Source organism: Montipora foliosa, unplaced genomic scaffold, assembly GCF_036669935.1.
Source record: "Montipora foliosa isolate CH-2021 unplaced genomic scaffold, ASM3666993v2 scaffold_76, whole genome shotgun sequence".
NCBI lineage: Eukaryota > Metazoa > Cnidaria > Anthozoa > Scleractinia > Acroporidae > Montipora > Montipora foliosa.
The window spans coordinates 498-20,000 of NW_027179824.1; the positions used below are offsets into that span (position 1 = coordinate 498).

At 39.1% G+C, this 19,503-nt stretch overlaps 1 protein-coding gene across 2 annotated transcripts; it reads left to right on the forward strand.

Annotated features, from left to right (window-relative positions):
• The first annotated feature begins 291 nt into the window (after positions 1-291).
• LOC137990271 (NLR family CARD domain-containing protein 3-like) lies at positions 292-17,569 on the forward strand. 2 transcript variants are annotated; one of them, XM_068835660.1, is made up of 8 exons: positions 292-510; positions 626-737; positions 2,686-3,318; positions 5,780-5,860; positions 6,240-6,326; positions 7,934-8,011; positions 10,848-10,928; positions 13,352-17,569. In XM_068835660.1, the coding sequence occupies exons 2-8, from the start codon at positions 635-637 to the stop codon at positions 16,393-16,395; spliced, it is 4,107 nt and encodes a 1,368-aa protein (XP_068691761.1). In that variant the 5' UTR covers positions 292-510; positions 626-634; the 3' UTR covers positions 16,396-17,569. The 2 variants fall into 2 exon arrangements, with proteins under 2 accessions (XP_068691761.1, XP_068691762.1); XM_068835661.1 differs by lacking the exon at positions 10,848-10,928 and having other exon boundaries at positions 371-510; positions 13,352-17,531.
• Positions 17,570-19,503: the final 1,934 nt, after the last annotated feature.

The window sequence follows — 19,503 nt, forward strand, 5'->3', positions numbered from 1 at the left end:
AGTCCTTCAATCTTGTATTAGCCTGATGCAGTGAAGTTAATCACTAAATTGAACATGAACAATCAATCCTTGTCCATAGTTTTGAAAATGGCTCTGCTACTCAAAATTAATTACCTTTTTAAATCTGGCCTGGCTGAGATCAAAACCCAGCCACAGGCCTGGGTAGTGGTTTAACCTGAAAACTACCTGGAAATCTGCTTTGTTGTCCAATCCTAACCTGCCTGCACGTTAGTTGAACTTCCTGTGCATTTGAATCTACCCTGCCTTGAAGTTCCTTCTCCTTTTTATGTAGGTTTAAGTGGAAGTAGGAAGTAAGTGTGACAGGTTTTCCATGCAGTCAGTCCCTTGGTGTGATGGGTGCATGTGCAGGCACTGAACTTGTTGCCAATGTTACTTCTAGCCTGAGCACTGGTTTGGTTCTTACCTCTCCTCCCAGCTCAGCAACAACAGCAACGACCGGTACATGGCTCTTCATTAAAAAGAGAATTTGAATCCCTGTTTGAGCTCAAGGTGAGCAGGTGGATGATTGATGAGTGATCCTATTATATTGACTTTTCTATTACACGCCCAGGAATGAAACACTGACCCACGTACTTCTTATCAATTTTTATTTTCTTGCACACAGTGAGGGAACATGTCAAAAAAGCCAGAACAAGGTCGGAGGCCACTAGCGAAGGTCTTCAAAGACAATTTGTCTGATATGTATGGAGGGAAGAAAAAGGAACATCAACATTCTGGTGATAATTTTTCTAGTTTCTGGTACATAACAGCAGTATATCCAGATAACAATCATGATGCATGGTTTCTATTAAAAAACAATTAAGAGTCATTTGTTTTTCAAACTTGATAAATGTGCAAATCTTCAGTTGCACATTCATTCAAGCTTAGGGTAAAAAATACATGAATTTGGTAAACTGTCATGCAGTGCATGTATATTTACCCCAAGTAAATTTTTAAATCATTTGAAAGCTTATTGAATACTTAAAGAGTTAAAGGTGCAAATACAAAAAAAAGGGAAAAAAAGGAAAGGAACTTTATTTAAGTGTCTAATCTTCTAGCACTGTAGAGCACTAATTGGGTCACTGTAAGTTGAAATTAACAAGTTAATGCAAATCAAATGAAATTTTGGTTTTTGAGGAGAAAACTGGAGTAACCGGAGAAAAATCTCGGCGAAAAACCTCTCGATGTAGAGTAGACAACCAACAAACTCAACCCACATATGACGCTGAGTCTGGGAGTCGAACCTGGGTCACATTGGTGGGAGGCGAGTGCTCTTACCACTGGGCCATCCCTGCACCCAATTATTGTTAGATTTGGCACTTTATTGCTTTATTGTTTTATTGCTTGTTAAAAAATGATGCTGTATCAAGGATACCTTCAGTCAAGTAAAAACAGGAATGTTAATTAAAGTTGAAATTATTTTGGGTGAAAAATTAAAAAAAAGATTCTAATTTCTCAAAAGTCATGCAACTGGATGTCGAGATAACAGAATAGGTTTTAAGAGGTTTTGAGCTGATCTGAATTGCCTTTTAGGAAAGGTTGACAGTAAAGTAAGCGTGAATCATTTTGAATGGTGTGAAAAAATGGCAATTGGAACAGAAATTCTTAAATCTGCATTTTCTCAAAAAGGAATATGCCAATGACTTAAAGACTATACTGACAGTGCATTTGAAGACGTCTACACTACATCTGGACAAAAATTTGAGAGAAATCCATTTTTGAGTTGTAACCGTGAAAATTCGAAAAATTATGTTTGCACTCTCTAAGTTTCTTAACAGTCATGTGCTTGAACTTTCTGTGATGGTAGTTGTTGCAATATATACAATATGAATGGCAGATCTGTATCACATTTTACAAACTTGAGATGAAGGACGATTGTCTGGGTGAGTGTATTCCTGAGAAGGACTGTTTAGGGTGACATACTGTAGACTGATGTTTGGACAACCTGAGCGGAAGTAATCTTCAGGGTCAAGTAATTTGTGTAGCGTCAGTAGATTGGTATAAATACTCTAGTCGTTTTGTAGTGATTGGTTATCAAAGTCATACTCTTGTTGGTCAGCTGTCTGTCACTGGCCATGAAGACTGTAAAACAGTGATTGGTGCATTTGGATCCATCGTAGTCTAATGTCTGTATGCATATATATTATTGTTGGTAATAGTGAAGAATAATTCCCAAAATTTACTGTTGGCCGACTGTCAGTAAACCAGCTTTCCATTGGTAGTAATTTAGTACTGTGGGCTCTCTGTTGTTGTCACATGTTTGTGTCCAGTCACTCTTGCATTGAAACCTGTTGAGCATGAAGATATGATTGGACTAAACACGAAAGATGCTCATTTGAACTGCAGAAGCACATCACAGTTATGAAAATTATTTGAGCAGTAACAAAAGTACAAAGTAAAGCCTGAACAATTTTGGCTTGAACAGGATTTGAATCCATAACTTGTGGGTGGCAAACTACATGTACCCTATTACTGAGCTGTCTTCAGTTGCTGTGTAGTATATAGGAGCCTGTCAGTGGTGATGTGATCCCATAAGGGGTTAAATTTTCTAATGAAAACTCAAATGTATTTTGTCAATGACAATCCTGAAAACTGATTAGCAAACCCACCATCCAGCCATCGTGATGATGGCCCTTCAAGTAACCAGAATGATGCCCTAGAGATCTTTTCTGACACTTGTTTCAGGTACTGTTGATGGAAAAACCAAGTACACAGTGTTATGTTGCCTTCTGGTCAGGCTGGGGTCACAAGTGTTGAGGCACGTGTTTGATAGAGTAATTCATCCACAAGACCTTTGGAGTACCTTGAAACGTGAGAGTGTGCACTCTGAGCTTCGGTCTCTTAGAAAAGAAGGAATCCTCAATTCAGCACAGTGGATTCAATTGTATCCTGTTAAATCCTCTTCAGTATCATCCACAGGCTTTGACAATTCTCTCTTGACTGTGCTTCTGAGGACAATCTGTAACCTGAGTCCTCCATCCACTGGTTGGGATGTACTTCCCCATTCCTCTGATACCAGCTGTGAATCTCACATTGTACGTTTGAAGTATTGTGTTAATGCAGTATCGGCTCATGCTGAAGAGGCCTGTGTTAGTGATGGAGAATTCTGTAAATTCAGAAAGCAGATCCAGAAAATGCTGGTAGGATTGGGCGGAGCTGAATATGAAGATGCCATTCGTAAAATAGAGAACGAAGAAATGGATCCATGGGATGAGGAACATTTCAAAGAACTTCTGAAGCAGTGGAAAGATGATGAAAACAGAATTAAGGACAAACTGAATGAGTGGGAGTGTATAATGAAGACCTCTAGAGAGGCAGGTAGGTTTTTGGAAGCAAGAACTTAGGTTGCTGTTTATATGTTGCCTGTTTCAAGGTTGCTCTTTCTTTCTTTTTTTGCTCATTACTATTTATACCACTTTTTTTCTTTTTTCACTTTGTGACAGGGTAACAACTTTCTCTTGTTTTATATGTATGTTTAATATTTTGTTGTATTATGTCCATTAACAAAACCATTTACATTGCATCTGACAGGATGCGGCAATGTGGATTCGCTTAATTCCCTAAAATCTGCATCCTCTGCATAATTATATTAGTGATAAAGCAGCTTCTTATCTAACCTGCGATCAGGCGTACTTTTCCTTTCTCAAGAAAAGTACGCTTGATCGCAGGTTACTTCTTATCATCCTCACAAACACAAAAGACAAAGAGATTGACTACTTTGAAACGCTTATTTTCCTGAACATTGAGGAAAACACGCCATTTCGTTCGCAAGATGAAAGTTCGTAAGCAGTTTCTACGCATTTTTCGGCAATGAGCCTGGACTCTAGTTAAAACTTGATCATTTGTAAAAGTAGGGAGAATCATTGCGATGAAGTTGTACAAAACAAAATAGGAGCCCGCAATACGTATGTGCAAAAGACCGCTGAAAATGGTGAATGACCGAGGGAATGGGTCGTGGTTCAACCAGATCACAATTTTGCTCCATATCTCCAAATTGAAACAAAATTCATGACGAGAAACAAAATAAGTTTTTTATCCCTTTATTTATTTCAGCAAAATGCCGACTGCTGACCCTTTTATTTTAAGGGTGAAAGCTGGCCGCAAATTGGCGACTCGTCCAGATATCGCAAAGGGAAAAAAATTCAGTTGTAAATGCGACTGTATTGGTCGCAATTTCGAGTCCTGATTCGCCATAAGCATGTAAATACATTGGACGGGCCTAATTATTAGTTCTATAAAATTTTTAAATTTCCGCATAATCAACGCATGTTTACGCATAATATGGCCAAAATTTTCCGCATAATCTTTAATTTTTTTTACGCATCCTATCAGAAGCCCTGCATTTACATGATGTTTTTCAAATATTATGTTTGTTCCTTTCCCCTTCCCAAAAGAATGGAACTTACTGCTTCACCCAGATTGTTGATACCCTGTTCTCATATAAAACCCCTTCCATGCAGCAATTACTCTTTCATGAACTCCCAGCCATCTTTGACTCAATCTTCAAACCTCTGGCAAGTCAACATAAACAATTTGCTAGATATTGTCGAAAAGCTGGAAAAGGAGCTGCCCAAAATCAATTTGGATTCCTTTTATTTACTATAATGTCTTTTTGGTTTGGAATTCACTAGATTTTCTGAAACATTAATGAAAATGTCTTGCTATCAATGTGAAATGATTTCTCCTCCGCTCTCAAAATCTGACACACTGTTTCAATTACGTATTATTGTCAAAGCTACTTCTGCTATTTTGATACTGATCTGATTTTGAGCACTTGTATTATTTTTTCAAATACATCTCAGATTATTCTCTCATAGTTTCTTTTTGGATGTTCTATGTCCTAATTTAACTCCAAAATCTTTTCAGTCAATGTCTTATTTAAGGGCTTCTGTTTTCTTTCAAATATTTGAATGTTCAGTACAGTTATTTTACTTTGTATTTGATAGTTTCAATAAAATTCTTGCTGTTGTTTTTGGTATCAAGCTAACAGCAAATTGGCTATTTTACGATAGATCCCCGGGGGGGTACTTTAGGAATTTGTGGGTGGGGATGTGCCGCTGGGACCCTGGAACCCTTAGCCTATACCAGAGCTAGTTCAGCTGAATTTTGCTACCCTATACTAGAGTAAACTCCCACCGATTTCCGTCTAAATACCGATACTTGAGAGTTAATAATATCCAGAAGTTTCTCATGATAGCCATTTATCGACACTATTGAGGCTGAGTTGCGCAAATTTAAACTTTGCCGACTCGACTTTTTAATATTTTTGAGCGGGAATTTCTGGTTTCCTTAGTCTTGATAAAATCTTCAAGCGACTGGTCAGTTTCGTGAAAAATGATACCCTATTCTAGACCCAAACGCTCTGATTTATATACCCTATGCTAGAGTAAACTGCTTGAAAACCATACCCTTCACAGCGGCACATACCTATATAGCCCATATATGGCAGTACCCCCCCCGGGGATAGATCCTGTACAGCCAAAAGCAAGCTTTGCTGATGTTGTTTCAGCAGCTGCAGGAAGCAGCGCACACACTCATCATGAACAAGGTCACCACATGTAATAGATGCAAATGCCTGAAAGGACCTGTAGTTACTTAAGGATGCCTGAAATAGTTAATCTTCTTTTCACACAAATAAACATATTCGTCTCTCAGATGTAGTTAGGGTCATGATATCAAGACGAAATCTGGCGAGGGTACAGCTGTATTACTTTAAGAACCCATCATAGATTTCTAACGTGCATGCACTATTGAGCTTACAATAAATAATTTCTAATAGATCCTCTGCAGGTAGAAAGAAGTGTTGCTGATATTGCTCTAGCAGCAGCAGGAACCAGGACACACAGTCATCACCAACGAGGTAATTGATATCAGTCACTGTAAGGATGTTTCTTAAATTCAAATACCTAAGTGAAAAGTGGAATACATTGTTGTTGGAGAGTCTCTTTTAACCCAGGCCTTTGCCTTTGTGCCTGCATGCCAATGGCGTTTTCTTCTTGTTCTTGCGCTTGCTTTGTTATTGCAATTATGTATTATTCAATACATATTTACCCATCCAGCTGATCAATATTGTGTAATAATTACCTTGAAAGTATTTTTCATTTAATGTCAGTGCATCTGTATCTTTTTAATTTCTACACGTCAAATAATATTGTTTTCTTTTTATTTCCTGGTAGTCAGAAAGTTCTTTATGCAGTTTTTTGCCAGTCTGACAGCAGATTGTGTTGATTGTTTTGCAGTAGATCCTGTGCAGCCAGAAGCAAACCATGCTGTTGCTCCTGCAGCAGCTGCAGGATGCAGCCCGTGGAACAGTCATCATAAAGAAGGTAATAATTATTGATGCAAACTACGGAAAAGTATCTTGGATTTTATTGAGTGGAAAGTGGAATTCGTTGGGTTAAATTAACTCCTCACTATTCATTTGTTCATAAATTCCCCTTCTTTTGCTTGGGCTGTCGCGGTTTCATTTTGTTTATTTGCCAAGTCATATTTTGCTACGGTGTGAATGTTCTTTTAATCTTCGCAATTCGTGTTGTTTACCTTTGTCTGTCGGATTTTTTTCTCCTTGCGCCCAGTCTTAACTCCTCAGCATCATCAACTGTAACTTTTGCCACTATGTTCGGTGAACTTTGAATCTTTACTGAATCACTGAATCATGAAGCTGCCTTTCAAATGTGGTATTTGGTGAGGGAGTATTAAGCGACAAGATAACGCGAATTAATGCCGTACTTATCGAAGAAGAAGGCGAGTAGGACACTTCCGAATTTACTTCTTCGCCATTCAATAACCGCAACTCTTTGTTATAAATTCCACTGTCCATAGTTGTCCTTGATAACTGTAAATCCATTAAAAAACAATACTCAAATGGCGTAAACCACCTTTATCCTTGAAATTCAAACCATAAACCACGAAGTAATCATCCATCCATGACATCCGTAAGGTCAGGGTAATACTGTTGCGAGTGGTGAGACCCTATAAACCGTGTGATTATTGCCATTTCGCGAGGTTTGGTTAATAGCTCACAGAACTTTATTACAGCAAAATCAATTTGAAACAATGCTTAACATTGAAAACGACGTAAAAAAGGAACTGACGGTTCAAAAAAATGCGTAAAACTGCGTGTTATAACACAGAGGGCTCGTGTTCCTACAAGGACTCACTCCGTGTGCCTGTGTCAAAAACAGCGCCGCCACAGCGTTTTGTGTTCCCCCGTGTTATCTGTTCTCCCGAACACTGAGCACTAGTGCTGTGTGTTCCCCCTTCCCTCCCCATAGAACTTTTCAGTGCTACGTGTTCCGTGAAAAATTGCCGACTTCAGAATACATCAAAACAAAAAGAAATATGAAAATAAAGGAAAGTAACCACGCGATAACGATAAATATGATAGCGGGATATGAATACAGAAAGTATCCTAAACATTCATAAAAGCTAACCTTAGGCCTATAAACTTTTGTTTAGGCCTAATTAGGCCAAACTTTAGTTTTTTTATGCATGTTTAGGATAGTTTCTGTATTAATAAAACAATGACCTGTGACCTGTAAAAAATACCAGCACTGAAATGTTTTATGGGTAGGGAAGAGGGAACACACAGCACGAGTGCTTAGTGTTCGGGGGAACACAAAACGCTGTAACAGCGCAACAAAGGGAACTCAGGTGGGCCGCAGGGTCAGCAGTAACACATACATGTAGCTTGAAATTTGGCAAAATTATGACCTATTTCAGTTCCATTGCATCATCAAACCTTCTCATGTACCATTTCCACATATGATATAGGTCAGATATGGCCCAACCTTTCCCATATAATTCCCATACTTTTTCAAGGGGAAAGAAAAGGTTTTTTTTTTACAATGGTCAATGTATAGTAGTGTTAATTAGTGTAGCAATTGAGATTGTTTCAATGTAACAGTATGTTGTGTCGTTGGTTTTCCAATAGATCCTGATCAGGCAGAAGCAAGCTGTGCTTCCACTTCAGCATCTGCAGGATTCAGAACACACAGTTATCTCAAACTAGGTAATTGATGCCATGCAGTTACTGTAAACATGAGGTACATGAAATTCAAATGTAAGTGAAAAGTGGAATTCATGTAGTGAAGTCCACTCAGTCTCTTTCAACCACGGGCTTATGTGCCTGCCAGCGGCAGTCTTCGTAGTGGTAATAGTATTATACAAATCTGTCCAAATCTGCTCCACCACAATAATATCATGAAACCAGCAGTCGAAGTTCTAGAAATGTATTCATGGTACTAGAGGTTTTACCTCAATTTTTTTTACTTTTCACTTAATTGACTGAAATCAGTCAACTGTGTATGGGAGCAGTTTTATCATTGCAACAGCCTGTGGAGTACGTCAATTAAGGCTCTGTCCTTACACATATTTTCCTTTCAAACTGGTAGCATTTAACATTTTTGCTAACAACTGGACATATAGTGTTTTCTAGAAACAACCAGGTGATCTGGTGACGTAATTCGGAGGATTGGGGAGAAAAATTTTAACGCCGTATCGCACAACCGCGCGCGGCCTTATTTTTTAATTCAACATGGCAGAGGCGAGGTAAGATCTTGTCGGGTTCTACTTGAATGTTCATTCAGTAACAGGAAATGTGGTAGACACGAAATAATCTGTTGAGTTTTGGCGATGGAAGGTACTGCTGGGAGTTTGGAAACAACATCTAAGGCCGCGCGCGGTTGTGGGGTACGGCGTTAAAATTTTTCTTCCGAGTCCTCCAAATTACGTCACCAGATCACCTGGAAGAGCTTTTGCTCACAATGACTAGATCTCCCAGACACCTTAACTGTAGTAGCTGTAAAGTCCCCTTTTCTCGTACTACATACCATCAAATGTCTTTCTTCCCAAGGACAATTCGCGATTGGAATAAGCTATCAGATTCTGTTTTGCTGGTTTCAAGTCTAGAACCCTTCAAGAACCGGATGTGGGACTATCTTCATGATAGACGCTGACCAAATGTTTTTCTAAAAAGACATTGTATGATTTTCACACTTGCACATTCATTTCATGTTAAAACTTGCACCTCTTATTTGTTGTATACTGCACGCTCACGAGAATCTTCTTATGAGAAGGAGGTGGGCTGCACGGCAAGAAGAAGAGGAAAATAATCGGTAGCAATAGTCAATGACAACCTTAAAAGTGTATTTGACTGGCCATGTTAGTCTGTTATCGTTAACCCATTGAAGGCTGTGCTCTAAGGAAAATTTCAGCGAACCGTTCGGGCTCCCAAGCATTTCAGCTGGGGTGCCCGGCCCTATAAGTCGGTCGCCCGAATTAATTAATTATTTAATTAATTGCCCGAGATCAACAACGCAGCAAGATCTTCATCCATCCCTCTCTCAACAAAACATTGCTGCTACTGCTCTGGTGATCGTCGAACTCGCTAGGGCAAGAAAAATACGCAACCCGTCAAGTGTTTCACGCCACACTTGAGAAAGACGTAAAAAGTGGCAATGCCGCTCATGTTTTTCAGGTTAAAAATAAAAAAGTAAAGATTGCGATAGGTTTATGTAATTTTGATAAAGATTTTTGGGTCTAATACAGATAAACCTTTTTACTGGTTAGTTAGGTTGAAAAGAAGTTTTAAAAACGTGAATCAGTGCCGCTTGATTCTGTGAAAACTGCTGTGAAACAATCAAGGCTGATCTCTCATACGGCGGCCCAAAAGCTATCATTTTTTTAAAAACGTCATTTTGATCTGGATGAAAATCATCGCTACAGCACGAAACATAAGTATTTTCCCCCATATTATGAGTAAAATGTTAAGTTGAATGAGCTTTTTGTGGATTCGGTGGAAGCGTCAGTCTGCGTATTTATTTTTAGGACACGCAATGATTTGTCACGACACCAAAGACAACGTGGGATTGCTCTGTTTCTGAAACAACAACAAATAACATGATCTTTCCCTTTATTCTTTCGTTATTTCATATTCAGGGGAAACAACCATAACCTAAATATATATTTGGCTAAGCAGGCGCAGCAGCGAAAATCGTAAAAATATTAAATTTGCATAAGCTGCGATTCCCGGTTCTTACAAAAATAAATTGCACCGCTTCGCCGGCCGTGCTTTACCCCAGTCAGAGCAGAAGTAACATTTTTTTTTAACAAGAATCAATAAATGCCAAACTCCAAGTGCCAAATTTAATACCGCCGGACGTCAAGTTACGTGTGAAATCATGTGGAACGGCTTTTGAACCGATTGTTTCGTTTCTGAGAGCTTTCGTAAACTGTATCGACCAGCATATTGAAATTTTTAGCCTGCTTATCTGCTCAAATACAATAAGCCAGAGTGCCCGGCCGGAGGACCAGGTAATTTTTCTCACTCGCCGGAAGCCAAATGTTGGTCACCTCATTCGACCGGGCGCCGTTAGAGCACAGCCTTGGTTTTAATTAACCAGTCAAAAACCCCATTAAGCTTAAAAAGTAATTAATGATGGGGAGAATTTGACGAAGACTACTTTAGGTAACGGTGGGTTTGGGGGAGTGGATATTAATTTTGGCCTGTTTTTGCAACAGTGTTCTGCTCATGAGGAACTGATATCTTGTATTTAAAAGTAAGGAAGTATATCACTGACTCAAAAGTTTTATAAACTCGGTTTCATGGCAGGCACAAGTTTAGAGAGATTAGTGTTAGACATGATTTGCTAATGGGCTTATATATCTTATGTCATTAACTTTGCGATGTGTGAAGTGTATTGCTTTGGCACTACCGTTTTGAAAAAATCTTGGGTTTTGCAGCCAGGAGGGACTTATTCTCAAATGAATGTTTTCGTGAGATTGCTAAATCTGGTCCCTTAACAACAGCTCTCTAAGTAAGCAGACTGGCCTTTGTTTTCTAATAGATCCTGTGCAGGCAGAAAGAAGTGGTGCCGATATTGCTTCAGCAGCTTCAGGAACCAGCACACACAGTCATCACCAACGATGTAATTGATACCAGTCACTGTTAAACTCAAATAAGTGAAAAGTGGACTTCATGTTAAGGCATTCATCTCTTCTATCTCGTCTAGCGGCCCTAAAGGGGTGGGGTACACTGAAAAACTTTCTGCCACACCGTGCGATTCTCCATAGCAGTCGCCATATCTTCCCTCTCTATACCCCAATCCCTTGATAGAATCTCCAGAAACGAGAGTCTCCGAGACTGAACAGGGCCACCGGGCCTCCAGAGAAGCAGGGAGTGTACCAACTCGCCCCGTATCTCAACGGCATTTTGTGTACGAACGGAAGTGTAGAAAACAAAACTTGCCATCATCTGTGTGTGAATGTTGTGTTGTAACATGCCCATTAACTAGAGAAGATTGTAGTGATGCTCGCACGTATCAGGACAATTTAAGCATTATTGTCTATACATGTATGAGCAGGTGTCAATATGAGACATTAGTATAAATACACAGGTGATTATACAAAATCGCGTGCTCTCATTGGCTCACGTCGACGGACAAAATGGCTGCCAGAAGTCGTTTTGCCACTGTAAGTGAAGATGATTTCGCGTTGAAATGTTTTTTTTTTCTCTTTTTTGAAATAATCACCTGTGTATTTATACTAAAACAATTATTCGCCTCAGGCTCAGTGATTACCGGTGAATATTCACCTCGACTTCGTCTCGGTGAATATTCACCGATAATCACTGAGCCTGAGGCGAATAGTTGTTAAATATATTGCTTAAATTGTCCTGATAAGTGCGAGCATCACTTAAATCTTTCGTCTACAACCCGCACCTCAAATGAACATTTCTTTCCTTCATGCCCATTAACTGTTCTTCAAAAAGAATCTTTTACGTAACGTTTGAAAAATATTGTGTTCATTACTCTGCTTTTCTTCAAAACATTGGAACTTACTGCTAAGATTATGTTCTGTTTTCATATAAAACCCTCTCCATGCAGCAATATAATTTTTATGAACTCCCAGTAGTCTTTTACTCAATCTTTAAAATCCGCACTGACAAGTAAACATAAGCATTTTGCTAGATTATCTTCACAAACCAGCTGATTATGCTTCTAGAGCCCAAACTAATTTTGGAAGGTCTTTTTTTCGTTTAAGTTTGGAATTCACTAGATTTCTCTGATAAACAATAATTTGAAACGTCATGCTATCAATTCTCGGTTTTCACATGACGTCACGACCGCCATGTTGGTGCCCTAAACAAAGAAAAGACGGCCATGCTGGTGCCCCGACCAAATCCTCCGGGAATTTAACTCTATTATTATGCAAACGCTTCCTTTTGTTTTCGTTGAAAAACATGGCTGTTGATCACGTGAATGAAAACCAGCAATAGTGAAATGGTTTCTCCTCTGCTTTTAATGTACCAATTCACCCACTGTTTCAATAATTATTCTTGTCAAAGTCTTAATTATTTCTGATATTTTGATACTGATCGCTGACTTATGTGATGTCTGATTTTTGAGCACTTGTTGTGCGTGTATTTCTTCTAATAAGGAAATCTTTCCTGAGGTCATTGCGGTTTACATTTTGTTTCATTAAAATACAAGTTGCCCACAGAAGGCATCGTGCTACTTCAAAAGGTAAAAGAACTTGTTAAATTCAGTTAAATCTCCAATCCGAAACCGTTTAGCTTTGGTAAAGAGCCAGCTATTAGCTATCAAAAACTGATAAAATTCTTGGGTGACAAAAGCGCTAATGATCCCATACATTCTTTGCAAAATTTCGAATTTTCAAAGCATCATTGCTTAGAGATTATCCTGCGTTCAAATTTTCAGAGATAGCTCATTATGCAATAAACTTGCAATATTCAGTACTTTATTCTTGGCTGACTGATTCGAAAACGATGGCCTTATGCTAATGAGGCACAAAATGTAAACCATACATCTCTATTAGATTACTTTAGCTGATCAATTTCTTAATCTAGCTCTATTAATTAACTCTTTTTAATTAGGTGTCTTACAAAGATCTGTCTTGCAAAGATCAACTTTGCAATGTGAAAAAATTGCAAATTACTATCGAGCTACATTTTCGCATAGTATGATTTTCGGTGAAAAATCTTGATTTTGCGACAAAAAGTGACCATTTCTTAAGTGGTGTTTGTTTTCGAAATATTGCTAAATACGGAATCTTCCGTGGTGTCAAAATTAAGAACACAATAAGCTTGAGGTTAGAACAAAATAAACACTTCAGGCAACACCTCTTTTAAAATTATTTGTATGATTTTCGGTGAAAAAATCTTGATTTTGCGACAAAAAGTGACCATTTCTTAAGTGGTGTTTGTTTTCGAAATATTGCTAAATACGGAAACTTCCGTGGTGTCAAAATTAAGAACACAATAAGCTTGAGGTTAGAACAAAATAAACACTTCAGTCAACACCTCTTTTAAAATTATTTTTGTGTTTTGCAGATGTACCATATTCCGCCAATATTATAGAAAGGATCCGTCAGCTCTACAGTACTCGTGAAAAATCTCTTCTACCTGTTCCATGGCTTGATGACTTCAGCTTTGATCTAGATGATATTTTTACCAAGTTAAAGATTTTGGGCAAAGAAAAGTCAAGGGGAACATTGACTGATGAAATCACCAACATGACAGCAATCTTTAGAGGACACAAAGATTGTCCAAAGCCACGCACCGTTTTGATCGAAGGAGATCCAGGGATGGGGAAGACAACCTACTGTCAGAAACTGGCATATGATTGGGCAATGAAACGAGAAGAATGGGACGAGTCTTTTCCCGAGATTGACGTTCTACTGCTTTTGAGGTGTCGTGATATGAAAACAGATATTTGGGAGGCCATTGATGACCAAATTCTTCCTGAAGATTTTAACAAAGAAGCTAAGGAATGGTTCTTCGACTTCATTCGGGAAAATCAGTCCAAGGTTCTGTTAGTGCTTGATGGACTTGATGAAGTGGATTCCAGAAACGTTAACATGTACATCAACCTTTTGGAAAGTAAATTTCTACCCAATTGCCACATTGTTATCACATCACGCCATGAAGTTGGTAAGAGTTTAAGGCGGTACTGTGACATCCTGTGGGAGATAATTGGATTTACTTTTGAAGACGCGATGAGCTACATTCATAAGTACTTTAAAGGCATGAAACACTTGGCAGAAGAGCTACTTATACATCTTGCGCTTGACAGCTTTAAAGAGGGACACTTAATACAGTTGACACAGAATCCTCTTAATACAGCTTTACTTTGCATCCTTTGTGAAGATTTCAAGGGTGTACTTCCTCCGGAAAGGACGCAGCTTTACATAGAAATTGTTCGGTGTGTTTTGTTAAGATATGAAAAGAGAATTGGATCATCCAGTAGCAGTAATGCAGACCCACTGGAAGTTTACAAGGAAGACCTGTTGCAGTTGGGATGCATTGCGTTGCAGTCTTTATGTAAAGGAGAGTTGTATTTCGACGAGAATGAATTTAAAGGCAGTTCCAGTAATTTGATCAAGTTTGGATTTCTGTCGATCCAGACCGGTGGTAGCAAGAGAAAACCTTCCCTGCGCTTTGGCTTTCTGCACAAGAGCTTTCATGAGTTCTTCGCTGGCTTTTATCTTGCTTATCAGATCCTTGATGGAGACACAAATTGTAAATCAGTGGTGACCGATGTATGGAACAGGAATGAACTGAAACAAGTGTTTTTATTCATGAGTGGTATTTTGTCCGCAGCATCAGAAGAGATGACAGTTTCGTTGGTAAAAAGCATAGCGGAGCTTGCAAGTTCGTCCAATATGGGAATGGAGAATTACAAACAACGAATTTTAGAGTTAGCACTTGATTGTATATTAGAATGCAAATGCCACGGAGAGAGCCTTCAGTCTAAGTTACTTCAGACCTTCGGACAGAACTTTCTTGTTAGAGATCTAGCCATATATATTGAATTCGAGCGTGTGAACCTTTTTGGTGAAATTCTCAAAGCCACCACATACTTGACTACTTTGAATTTGAATTGGAACGAACTTGGTGCCGCTGGCGCTAAGTCCTTTTCTGAGGCTCTCAAAGTCAACACATGCTTGACTACTTTATATTTGCGTGGAAACGGAGTTGGATGCGCTGGCGTCAAATCCCTTTCTGAAGCTCTCAAAGTCAACACATGCTTGACTACTTTGAATTTGAATTGGAACGGAATTCGTGCCGCTGGCGCTGAGTCCCTTTCTGAGGCTCTCAAAGTCAACACATGCTTCACTACTTTGTATTTGAGTGGAAATGAAGTGGGTTCCGCTGGGGCTGAATCCCTTTCTGAGGCTCTCAAAGTCAACACGTGCTTGACTACTTTGGATTTGAGTTGGAATGGAATTGGTGCCACTGGTGCTAAATCCCTTTCGGAGGCTCTCAAAGTCAACACGTGCTTGACGACTTTGGATTCCAGTTGGAACAGAATTGGTACTGCTGGGACTGAATCCCTTTCTGAGGCTCTCAAAGTCAGCACATACTTGACTACTTTGGATTTGTGTGGAAACAATGTTGGCTCCAGTGGCGCTGAATCCCTTTCTGAGGCTCTCAAAGTCAACACATGCTTAACTACTTTGGATTTGCGTTCGAACGAAATTGGTACCGCTGGCGCTAAATCCCTTTCTAAGGCTCTCAAAGTCAACACATGCTTGGTTACTTTGGTTTTGTGTGGAAACAAAGTTGGCTCCGCTGGCGCTGAATCCCTCTCTGAGGCTCTCAAAGTCAACACATGCTTGACTACTTTGGATTTGCGTTTGAACAAAATTGGTACCGCTGGCGCTAAATCCCTTTCTGAGGCTCTCAAAGTCAACACATACTGGACTACTCTGGTTTTGTGTGAAAACAAAGTTGGCTCCGCTGGCGCTGAATCCCTTTCTGAGGCTCTCAAAGTCAACACATGCCTGACTACTTTGAATTTGAGTTGGAGCGAAATTGGTGCTGCTGGCGCTGAGTCCCTTTCTAATGCTCTCAAAGTCAGCACATGCTTGACTACTTTGGATTTGTGTGGAAACAAAGTTGGTTCTGCTGGCGCTGATTCCCTTTCTGAGGCTCTCAAAGTCAACACTGGCTTGACTACTTTGGATTTGCGTTTGAACGAAATTGGTACCGCTGGCGGTAAATCCCTTTTTGAGGCTCTCAAAGTCAACACATGCCTGACTACTTTGGATTTGCGTTGGAACGAAATTGGTACAGCTGGCGCTAAATCCCTTTCTGAGGCTCTGAAAGTCAACACATCCTTGACTTCTTTGGATTTGTGTGGAAACAAAGTTGGCTCCGCTGGCGCTGAATCTCTTTCTGAGGCTCTCAAAGTGAACACTGGCTTGACTACTTTGGATTTGCGTTCGAACGAAATTGGTACCGCTGGCGCTAAATCCCTTTTTGAGGCTCTCAAAGTCAACATATGCTTGACTACTTTGGATTTGCGTTCGAACGAAATTGGTACCGCTGGTGCTAATCCCTTTCTGAGGCTCTCAAAGTCAACACATCCTTGACTTCTTTGGATTTGTGTGGAAACAAAGTTGGCTCCGCTGGAGTTGAATCCCTTTCTGAGGCTCTTAAAGTCAATACATGCTCGACTACTGGATTTGCGTTATTAATAGTATTAACTTAATATGAAAGTCGACTGAAGGGAAGTAAGCATAACAGTCGTAAGTGATTACTTTTCATATATATTTTTGTTTTTGTCTAATTGTGGCTTAAGAGCTTCACAAACTGCGGGGGTCACCTTGAGTTTTAAATGGTTGGTTGCAAAGCCTCACAGTTTAGTTGCCTGAGGAAGAATATCAGTTTGTTTCCCAAAACAGCTACAGTAAGGACGTCAGCGCTGCACCCATGGCTTAACTGTGCAGTTTTGGGAATATGATGCGAATACTATCTAACAATCTAGGACATAGCAGAAATGTGTTGTGTTGACATGACGGCAAAACGATGGCTGCTTTCAAAATTTTTTTTCTGTCCTGGATCCACTGTGGCCACCATTAATCTTTCTGTAGATCACTTCCTATTTGAATTCTGTTCATTTGACCAAAAAACGGAAATGACTGTACGAAAGAAGTTGAAAATATATTCATTTTTTTCTGATGCGTGGATCACTGATATGCAAAACCAAAATAAAATTATTATTTTTAAGACCTATTCTACCTCAAGGAACAACATCAGCCTTAAAAGTTTACTTAACAGACCTAAATGTATTCAAATGAATATAATCACACAAGCTAATTTTCGATAATGTAGCTTCTTTTATTCCAAATAATGTATACTAAGATCGTCTTACAACTAAAGAAAGAAAGCTTATAAAATAGAATGGTATTCACTGCACCATATCTCCTAAAAAAGCACAGCCCTCATTGTCTGCCTTTTGGGCAGCAGTTGATATTTACTGCATGGCAAGTTAAAAAAAGTCTGCACCTGGGAAAATTTTTTAGGGGCAATAATATTGTCCTCAAATATAGTATAAACAAACCAAATGAAAGCCAAATTATGCAAAACAAGATTGATTTTATTAACTCATTTCATTCTTGATTTAGTTTAAAGGCGTAGTCTTCTTAGTAATCAATAAGTGTAGCGCATTTGTCTCGTCCGGAAGTCAAGCCAATTAGTCCGGAAAATTAAGTGTGTTCTGTATTGGTAAAATAAAAAAAGTACGGTTCAAGTTGGATTTCAGATGAAACAAATTGTTGTGAATTTCTGAATTGTTTATATGTTGATCTTCAATCTTCACAGAAGAAGAAGTCAAGTCAAGCTCCCCTTTGTTTCTTGAAATTTGGCCACAATTTAACAACAAAGTCATCAATTATGTGAAAATTAGGCAAACGTCATGAGAAATACTGTCAAATAGCTGCTCAGAATGGTGAAGCAAAGGCAATATAAAGGTCCAAGTAATTCTCTGTCTAAAGTTGAGAGATGCAGTTGGGCTAGGGAGAAGAATAATATATGCATTTTTGAATTTCCATACATCCCACAGAAACCGGGAAAGAAACTCACAGTGGAAAATAAAGAACACAATTTGCCCTAACAATTATTACAGAGAAATGCTAGGACCTCTATTTTACTTTATCATTCAAAGTTTAATCAGATTTTCGATTACAAAGGTTAATATACAAATACTTTCTTTTTGTTTGGGCTCAAAATAAAGTGTAAAATGGCAGATTTTATAATGTCAACAAAGTCTATCAAAATTTGCACTGTCAACAAAAGACATTTGTTTGGTTGATGGACTCAATTCTAATAATGATAAACACAATATTCAGCTCCAATGGATAAGCTTTGAAATTTGCCAATCTTTTTGTACACATTGCGTACCTATGCATCACGTGTTGTTTACCGTTGGAAAGGAAGAATTCGTCTCATCATGGCGTGACGGCGAAGTTACTCGGCAAATAGAAAGATGAATACTCGATGCGAAAAAAGAAAACTGAAACAACGACAAAAGAGAAACAGATGAAGGCCTGGAAAGAAATCCTAAGAAGAGAACATTTTCGAGATGTGATGAGAAAACAAGAACAACCATCGAGGAACAGCGTGCATCGTACTCTATCGACCTCAGTCCAAGATTACCCATTCTACAAAGGAAAAAATTACTTGGATAGCCGCAAAATCCTTCGGAAATTGGGCGCTTAAAGAGTTGACCGTGAGGACTGAGATGCGTAACTGATTTGGAAGACAAAGCGAGAGGTAAACTTAGGCCCTGAAATCCACAGAAAGAAATCCTCGTACAACCTGCCAAACACCGCTCAGTTTCACAGTGCGACTTCGCGAGAGGTCGAATAGTTCACAATAAAGGAAATGTGATATTTGTTTCGTGTCGTTCATTACTTCTACCTAGAACTGGAACTGAACGGTGTTTTTTCAAATATATTGCTCAAATTTAAAGTTTAAATTTAAGAACGGAAAGAATGCTCAATGCTCAATTTGAGAGAGCAGTAGCATCACTTCAAGAAAGCAAGACTCTTAATAAGAAAATTTTAGAGAGAAAATAAGAACGGTCGGGTTCTTACCTAAGGATTGAAAACTAGGAATTTGTATTCTTAAATTAAGAAATCGACTTTAAGGGTGAATATAAACATGCTCCCCGGGACAGAGAACTTTCCAGAATTCCTTACAAGAAAACGTGGAGCTTGTTTCCTAAAGGCTCTGGCAAACGAGGACACATTGTTGCCGCACCATTTGTTGCAACTTTGTCCGGGACACAAAAGATGTTTCTGATTTTTCAGAAACATTTTGTGTCCCCAAGAAATGTTTCCTAGTTTGGCAGCATGGAAAGAGAACATTAATTTTGTGTCCCGCGCGTTTGCGCGCCCAAGAAACATGAGCAACAATGTGTCCTCGTTTGCCAAGGCCTTAAAGACGGTAATAGCAGACAAGCATTCTGTCTGCGCGTGCGCGACTTTGAGATCTCTTATGGGCTGGGAAGAGGTAGCAAGAGCAAACCGCGAATATGACTGATCGATGATGGCAAAGTGGTCACGGGAGCATGCAGAACGACATGCTAACGAGCTCTCCAGATGCTTGAAAATGTGTGAGGCCCTGTCACTCAGCATGTAACAGGCAACTCTGTAAGATCAACTGGTGAACAAGCGCCCAATACCTTTTATTTCAAA